Source organism: Myotis brandtii, unplaced genomic scaffold (genome assembly GCF_000412655.1).
Source record: "Myotis brandtii unplaced genomic scaffold, ASM41265v1 scaffold188, whole genome shotgun sequence".
Lineage (NCBI taxonomy): Eukaryota > Metazoa > Chordata > Mammalia > Chiroptera > Vespertilionidae > Myotis > Myotis brandtii.
The window spans coordinates 299,225-307,939 of NW_005356985.1; the positions used below are offsets into that span (position 1 = coordinate 299,225).

Here is an 8,715-nt window from a genome sequence, read left to right on the forward strand (position 1 = left end):
CCGGAAACCTGAGGGACTGTCAGGGCGCCCTCAGTCCCTGCCGGCCACCGGGTCCGGGCCACGCCTGCCCTCGTGCTGGGCTGAGCTGTTTTCCTATAACGTCCACCTACTGGCCCTTTCCCGCCTTCGGGGGTCACACAGACCAGGGGCTGCTTGCCCCTCCTTCTGAGAGCGAGGGGACTGCGGAGAGCACACCCCGGGCCAGTCACACCTGGGTGTCCCCGTTCATCCCTGAGGCAGGGGTGGCGAGGGAGGCTGCGGGGAGGCCGCTCCTGAGCCACAGACTCCGGCCCGTAACGTGTAGGTCCGACGAGGTCAGTGGCTGGGCGTGGTTTGAGCTGAGCCGTGTGGTTTTTATTAGGAATTTTATCTGGTTGCCAACATTGTAAAGTCAAGAAATTTCACACGGACCTCCAGGTGCCCACTTCTCTCGGGGAGTCAGACCTTCTGCAGCTCCAGGCTTCCGGCTGTACGGGGAGCATGTGGCGTCAGCTGAGTGGCCATTGTCCCCGAGATGGACCGTGCACGTCCAGTGTGCCCCAGTCCCCACCACTCTCTGTTACCCCACACTCAGTTCTCAGCCCTCGCCCTGGGCCATCTGATACGCACCAGGCAGGTGTGACAGTGCTCAGTAGTGCTGGTGATTGCGCACGAGCAGCCGCTGAACTTGGCCAGGAGCCGGTGAGAGCCTGCCGTGTCCGGCTCCGGGCTTGCTCAGCCCCGCGAAGGCGCTGCCTCTCCTCCAGGCCTCCGTGTCCTTGTCTGTAACTCCAGGGTCAGACCTGACAGCTCCCAGGCCTGTTGTTCTTTGGATGTTTACATCTGAGGGGAGAGCCTGCAGGCCCCCAGGTGGGCCGTGTCGGAGCGTGTGCTCCTGAACACGGGCCTGTTTCTAAGGCCTGCGCTGCCGCGTGACCCTTCCCGCGACTCGACCGCCATCGAGATGACCCGCTCACCTTCTGGCCTTTTCATTCCAGACCCGGGAGCAGCTGCAAGCCGATCTGCTGAGGTGTCAGGCCAAAATCGAGGACTTGGAGAAGCTGCTGGCCGAGAGGGGTCAGGTGAGCACCAAGGTCCTGTGATGTCCCTGGGGCCTGGGGCCGAGGGGGCTCTGCCGCCCTGCCGTTCACTCCCGAGACATTAGGGGGAAAAGCACTCTCGGAACCCAGGCAAGAACACCCCCGAGAGGCGGCCTGCGTGTGGGCCTTTAAAAACTCACAAGTTCCGAAACTCTAACTTGGCTCACTTTTTGTTCGTTTGCACAAAAATAGGACACAATTCCAAAAGCAAAGTGGTGACCAAAATCTTTTTTGACTTGCATCTGAAGAAAAGCTGCCATTGACGCCGAGGATTTAATTGTGAAAATGAGCTGGGCTCGCCACTAGCTGTCAATCTCAGCAGAGGCCCCGCCCCCGCCCAGGTCTCCTCGCTGTGACTGTCTCATAGAATCCGGCCCTTGTGCTTCTCAGATTAGCGCCACCTCCGTGTATGCGTCCTCTGCACTGGGTCAGGCCTGGTGACAGCAGGACACGGGAGAGGGGCCAAGCCAGACCTGTCCCTTGGGGTGGGGAGCACCCTCTCCTGGGGAGAAGGGAGCCCGGAGCCACTGGAGCAGAGGAGGGAAGAGGGAGTATCTTCCTGTATTCATTCACCCGCCCTCTGTCTTCCCTGAGCACTGGCTGTGTGCCAGGCACCGTGCCGGGCGCTGGGGACACACAGTGACAGGATGGGCTAGTGCCGTGTGTTCATGGGCTGACCTGGGTGGGACGTGGTCCGGGTGGCACGGCCGGGGGCCTAGAGTGAGCACAGGGGTGTCGCTGTCGGGACGCTGGTCCGTGGGCTGCAGCGAACCAGCAGGAGAGGGGGTCTGCGGGCCGGCCTGGTCACGGTCACAGTGGGGCTGTTTCTCTGTCGCTGATACAAACCCCGGTCCCTGTGCTTTTGGGGACATGAGTCGGGGAGCAGGGTTGTTCTGCAAACCAGCCGCTCCTCTCTCTGGGCTTAAAGGTGAGGGGCCGGCGAGGTCGTTCTGCTGCCCTCTTCCGGCCTTCCCAGGGAAAGCCCCTCCCCCGTGGCCTTCCTCGTGGCCACTGTGGCTGGGCCGTGTGCCGCGTCAGGGAGTGTGACATGCCCAGTGCTTTTCTGCAGGATTCCCAGTGGGTGGAGGAGAAGCAGCTGCTCATGAGAACCAACCAGGAGCTGCAGGAGAAGGTACGTGCGCCAGCGCCGCCCCGCGCCAGCCTCCCTGGCAGCACCCCAGGGCCTTCCTTATGTTCATTCACCAGAGGCCAGGTCCTGGGGGCTCCCGGCCCCTGGTCCTGGCTCTGTTCTGGGGAGGGCAGCAGGGCTGACCTGGACCTTCCCCAGGGCACCTGCTGACAAGGTCACGTGTCTGTCCGGATGGGGCTTCCCGAGCCCCTCCCCCTCCCAGGGGTGGGCCTACAACACTGATCCACTGGCTGTCCTGGCCCAGATCATGGGCTGGAGGCCATGGTGCTGGCAGGGCTGAGCCTGCCCTCCCTCTCTGGTCATGGAACTTTCTGGAACTCTCTCCAGGAGTTGGCTTGGGGAAATAGGTCTCATGCTTTGCGACAGACCTTAATTTTTTCCTAACCCGTGTACAATTCAGTGAGTCGTGCAGCCATCACCACAGTGCAGGTTCAGGACGTTTCCCGCCCTCCCCCATAAAGAGCCCTCATGCCCGCTACAGTCCCTACCCGCCCCCCCAACCCCCGGCCCTGGCAGCCACCATGGACTTTCTGACCCTCCAGGTCTGCCTTGCTGCACCTTCCGTGCTGGGGGACCAGACCTGGGTAGGCCTGGCATTAGGTGTCCTAGATGCCAGGGCTGGAGAGGCCTGGCCTGGCCCAGGGGCGGGACGGGGCCTCGGTGCAGCCCCAGCTCTGCATTGACCCCTTGTGGCCATTCGCTGTCCTGTGTTACTTCGCACATTTGTGCCGCTGTCCTGTGAGGTGGCCCTGTGTGTTGGGAGAGTGGTGTCCTGCTCGCTCAATTCCAGGAGCCACAGAACGCTCCTGTACTGTTTCCACATGTCCGCTGGGGCGGGGCCCCTCTCCCGTCCCCCTGGCGTGAGGTCAGAGTGACTGTGACGGACAAGGTCCTCGGCTCTGTGAGCTTCTCAGTCCTGCAGCTGGGAACTCGGGCACTGTTCTCCTTGGAAGCCACTGAGCGCAGAGCAGTTAGCAGCTTGGTCAGAGGCTCCCGGGGCGGGGGGGGGCAGGGGGTGGGAGCTGGAGGACAGCCAGCATGACCTTCTCCAGGGCCTGGGGCCTCTAGCAGGTGCTTCCTCTGTGGCTGTGGACTCGCCCGGATTAGGACATGTTAGGACATGGAGAGGCTTGGGGGTCACTCTCCCTTCCCCACCATAGACCTCAGGGAAGGGACTTCATCGCTCTGGGCCTCCGTTTCCCCATCATCCATTTATTCAGCAAATAGAGGAGGCGGCCCTTCTCTGGGCCGGTCTCAGGGCTGCGGGGCCGACCCGGGTCCCGCACCAGCCCAGCTCCTCGCCGTGGCCCCTTCCCGCCCCGCCCTCCTGGTCAGGGGACACGCCTCTCGTGGCCCCGGGAGGGACAGCGGTGCTGCCCACTGAGCCGCAGCTCTTTCTGCTCTAGGTGTACCAGCTGGAGGTGGAAGCGCGCCAGCTGAAGAGCGACATGCAGGACGCGCGGGACCAGAACGAGCTGCTCGAGTTCAGGGTGCTCGAGCTCGAAGTAAGGGACTCTCTCTGTTGTAAGCTCTCAAACGGCGCAGACATTCTCTTTGAGCCCAAACTGAAATTCCTGTAACGCTCCCGGACGCCCCGAGCATGTGGAAAGGGGACGCGACCCAGTGGTTTCTTTCGTTTTTCTCTCCCTTTTAAACACCTGTATGTTCAGAATGATTTCACTGCCTTAATGTTCTGGAGGGAATGCTCGCCGCAGTCCTGGGACCTGTACCAGAGCTCATCTATTTATTGCCTACGGCTTGTTTTGCACTTAATAAAATAATTTGTTTTTGCAATATTTTGCCTTTTTTATTTGTGTTTCATTTCCGTAACGACTTCTTTCCTGCATGCCGGTCGCCTGGTGCGCATTCTGCAAGCCCGGCCACCGCCCTGTTGTAGGTAGTGACACTTTTAAAGCGGCCTCGCAAGCTGTGCGTGGCGCCTCCCGAAACGGCAGGTTCTGAGCTGGCTCCCAGCGGCCTCTGTAGTGTGGGTCCTGCTAGCCTGACCCGCTTTCTGTTAGCCAAGGTAAACACAGGTAAGTGAGCCGGGGAAGAGGAGGAACTCGCCCAGGCAGTTCAGGAAACTCCTCACGTTGCTTCAACTCTTTCCTCCAGTGAGTACAGACCTGGGCATCGCAGCTCTGGGCTAAAAAGTTCCTTCCGGTCACTCAACTACAGCTGACAGCCACTCCTTAGCCCAGAGGGTGACTGAACATTGTACACGGTAGACATCATGGGGGTTCTGTTTGTTTGCTTTTAAAATATATTTTTATTAATTTCAGAGAGGAAGGGAGAGGAAGAGAGAGAAACATCAGTGATGAGAGAGAATCATGGATCGGCTGCCTCCTGCACGCCCCACACTGGGGATCAAGCCCACAACCCGGGCCTGTGCCCTGACCGGGAATGAACCGTGACCTCCTGGTTCATAGGTCGATGCTCAGCCACTGAGCCACGCCGGCCGGGCTAGACATCGTGTTAAACCTTCAGTTGCTCCCCACTGCACAGAGTCGGGCCTCGTGTGACATTGCCGATGGTCTCATGGCTTCCCACGGACACCTTCCCGTCACTAGCGCCTCGCTGCCACTCACTTCCTAATCCTGCCTGTTTGTTTCCGCTGAACACTCGCCGACATCCTCGACATCACCTGCGTTTGTGAGGGTTCCCTGCAGGACAGGTTCCGCTGTCCCTCTGTGTGCGCGGGGCCCGCAGGGCCACGTTTCTGACTTTGCTTTCTCCTCCCGGCTTCCGTTTCAGTTCTGTTTGCTAGAACCTAGCGTCTGGTCCTTGGTCGCTGGCCTGGACCACGGCGGGGTCTCAGGAACCAGTGTGACTGCCCGTGGCTCTCGCTCACGAGAGCTGGTGTTTCATTTGTGCGGCAGAAATCGGGGAAGTTAAGCGAGGTTGAGGGCATCATGAATACCTCGGCCCTGTTAGGAAACCTTTTATGGGTCTTTGTTATTCATCTTTCTCCTGAGCATTCTACCAGCATTGCTCAGTTAACTAGAATTTTTTTCAGGTGTCTCCACTGTCCTTCAGAGCCATTAGAATTTTCTAACTTCCATTCATATGAAATAGGAGCTTTCTCTTACGACCTTTTCTATGGAGATTCCATTTAAGTGGGTAGAAAGGCATCCACTGGATGGAGCAATTGCAAATTCTGTTTTTGGCTCATCAGGCAAATCAGGTTTCTCTAAACTGTTTCAAGCCCAGGTGAGAAGGAAACTAATTGAATGAATGACTTCCTCTCTCCTTTATCTGCTGCCCACCATTTCCCTAAACTGGGCCCATTGGCTACACTCCTCACCTCAGTGGTAAGGGAGCCCATGACTCCAGTAGGCCCTGCAGGTGTGGTCCGACAGCGTGTTACCTCACTGTAGCCTGAGAAAAGGGGCGGTGTGGGTTCAGGGGAGCATGTGCGAAGGCCCCTGCTGGCCGGCCTGTCCGTGGCTCCTGGAGTGAGGGCAGCGCCAGGGAGGAAACCTTCGAGACCAGAGGACTGTTCGCAGCTGGGCCCTATTCCTGTGAGCGACTGGGCTGCTATCCTTTCTAAAAACATGCCACTTCGTGGTGATGAATAAGAGCCTCTTCTGGGAAAATGCTTTTCCCTCCTTGGTCACTGAGATCTGACTCCATCCAAGGCAGGAATGGGGTGACCACTGGTGTGTGCGCGGGGTTAAAAAACACCTCGAAACAACCGGATGAATCACAGATTATATGAAAAGTATGTGGAGCCAGGGTCCCAGCCCTGCCGCTCACTCCGTCTCCTTGTCTACAGATGAAAGCTATACGCCCGCCTCGTGGGGTTGTGTGAGGATCACACGAGACAATGTGCCCGGGGCACCGGGCACTGGCATACTCGGTGGCCTTTGGCACTTGTTACCAGTATGAAACATTCCGTATTTGCTGATGTGTGAGCCTTCCTGGCTCCCTTCTCCCCGGGGTCCTCAGTTAACCATTTCTTCCCAGCCGACAAGGTCAGAGGTGAACAGGTGTCCACAGGAGGTCTCGCTGTTCCGCCGACAAGGATGCGTAGTCTGAACGGGCGCTTTTTAGGAGCATCTTTGCCCGCTGGAATTCGTTAGTTTGTGCCAAGTAACGTGGGGGAAATGGCAAGTGGAAACTAATTCAATAAAGTCCTGTGTTTAAACCAAATCTTCTCCCCAGGAGAGAGAGCGGAGGTCGCCCGCGTTTAACCTCCAAATCGCCAGCTTCCCCGAGAACCACAGCAGCGCCCTCCAGCTGTTCTGCCACCAGGAAGGAGTTAAGGTAGCGTGCCAGGGGCTGGGGTGCGGGGCAGGGCTGGGAGGGGAGGGGGTGCCTCCGCTGCGGCCCAGGGCAGCTCGATGCCAGGGATAGAATGCGTTTTCATAAGAGAACCCTGCCCCCCGACCCCCAACACACATTCTGAAAGTCATAGTTCATTATTTCAGCGAGTCACCAATGGCTATCCTATGTGTACCCTACGATAGAAGAACAGAGACGTGGGAGGTGGCCTTGAGTGCCGACCCTAGCCCCGGCCCGTAACCTCCCTGACCTCCCGTCTCCTCTTCGTCTCTGAGACCTGGGCGGGTCCGTTAACCCAGAGGAGCACTCGGTGTGGTGACCATCAGGCAGGGCGCCCTGGCCAGCGCAGCTGTGGTTGTCTAACAGCCGGTGTTTGTCCCGCTCCCGGGGGCGGGTGAGACCCTCCCATGGGCACAGAGACGGTGCTCCTGGCCCACAGGCTGCCATGGCCGCTCTCGAAAGCAGGGACCTAACACGCAGCACCCTGTCCCTATAAGAGGAGGAAGGGGAGGCGCGTAGGGAGCAGTGAGGACTGCGGCCCGAGAGCCTGGCGCCAGGTGCTCTGTCGCTCACTCAGAAATGGCCGTTGCGTCTCTTCCAGGACGTGGATGTGTCTGACCTGATGAAGAAGTTAGACATCCTGGGCGATAACGGGGTAACTATGAGCGACTGGCTCTGGGTTCCGTGTTCTCGTTGTGGTTTGGGTGTATTGTGTGGCTTTTGTTCTGTTTTCCTTTCTTTCTAATGTAAGAGATCGAATACGTACAATGTAAGGCTCTTATATGGCCGTGTTCCCTGGGGGTGGCTGGGTCCGAAGTCCTCAGAAGTGGGGTTCTTGCTAGAAGTGGGGTTCTCCGGTTAGCTCGTCCTCCGAGCCCGTGAGTGATGAGGGGGGAAAGCATAAGAATGAATCCCCAGAGAGAGATAGTGGAGTCCCCCAAGATTTCTGAAATCACAAAGCGAGATTTTTATTTTCCTAAAAGGTTGGCTTGGTGCCACCCTGTGACAAGTTCCCAAGCAGAAGGCCGGACCTCAGAGAGGATGTCTCTGCCATTAAAAGCTGACCTTGAGAGGGTGGGGGCTGACCTTGAGAGAGTGGAGGCTGACCTTGAGAGAGTGGGGGCTGACCTTGAGAGAGTGGAGGCTGACCTTGAGAGGGTGGAGGCTGACCTTGAGAGGGTGAAGGTTGACCTTGAGTAGGTGGGCTGACCTTGAGAGGGTGGGCTGACCGTGAGTGGGTGGGGCTGGCCTTGATTGGGTGGGGCTGACCTTGAGAGGGTGAAGGTTGACCTTGAGTAGGTGGGCTGACCTTGAGAGGGTGGAGGACACGCTCAGAGAGGACCTGTCAGTTGTCCAGAGCGGAAGGCCTGCGGCATCCCGTGCCAAACGCCCTTGCCCGTTTTGTGTTTTAGAATCTGAGAAACGAAGAGCAGGTGGCCATCATCCAGGCCGGGACTGTGCTCGCGCTGTGTGAGAAGGTAGAGCCCCCGCACTGCACTCGCGTCTGGCTTAGGGCGCAGGCCCCTCTGTCTGCCCGTCGGGTCGCTGCATGCGCTCCTGCACGGCTCCTGTTTCCAGATGGCGGGTCACTCGCGCCGACTGTGGAGGGAAGTAAACCCCGCAGGCACCTCCCGACCTGGGTGTGTTTCCTCCCGGCCTGGCCCCCGCCCCGGTTTCCATGGCCGTGAACCCCGCACACTTCCAGGTTTATTCTCCCATGAGCTCCCCTCGCTGTGCCGCCCCCGCTGTCCCGCCGGCGGCCACGCCATAGTCTTCCCTCCGCGTAAGACATTGAGGGATTTCCACTTCCTTTCCATTTACCACCTCGGTGGCGAGCAGCATGTCCGTAAGTCTCATCTCCCATTTAACCGCCCGCCGGGTAGGTCCGGGCGCGGACGGGCTGGTGATGGCGAGAGGGTTCTGAGCACTTGGTCAGCTCGGTTTCCGGGCAGCGCTGACCTCGTGGCCCGGGAGCTGGCTTCTCCCTGGCAGAGCTGAGGACCTGGGCCTGCCTGGCCTGTGGCTGCGGTCCGTCTGGTTCCTGTCACCCCCACGCACTTCCTCCAGCCTCTTCCGGCTGCTGCCCATCTGCCCCCCCACCCCCCACCCCAGAATCCACCAGGCTACTCAGCCTGGCGCCACGCTGTGCCCTGACCGCAAAGAACTGCGTCAGCCTCCCCGCGACCCCCACCCCCTGCCGGC

At 59.2% G+C, this 8,715-nt stretch overlaps 1 protein-coding gene across 1 annotated transcript in view; it reads left to right on the top strand.

Annotated features, from left to right (window-relative positions):
* JAKMIP1 (janus kinase and microtubule interacting protein 1) overlaps positions 1–4,025 on the top strand; it is a 38,009-nt gene extending 33,984 nt beyond the window's left edge. Inside the window, exons 10-12 of the mRNA XM_014538280.1 lie at positions 953–1,061; positions 2,149–2,211; positions 3,636–4,025. Coding sequence (XP_014393766.1) covers positions 953–1,061; positions 2,149–2,211; positions 3,636–3,809 — 346 coding nt within the window. The 3' untranslated portion in view covers positions 3,810–4,025. The remainder of the gene's footprint in view (positions 1–952; positions 1,062–2,148; positions 2,212–3,635) is intronic.
* The last annotated feature ends 4,690 nt before the right edge of the window (positions 4,026–8,715 follow it).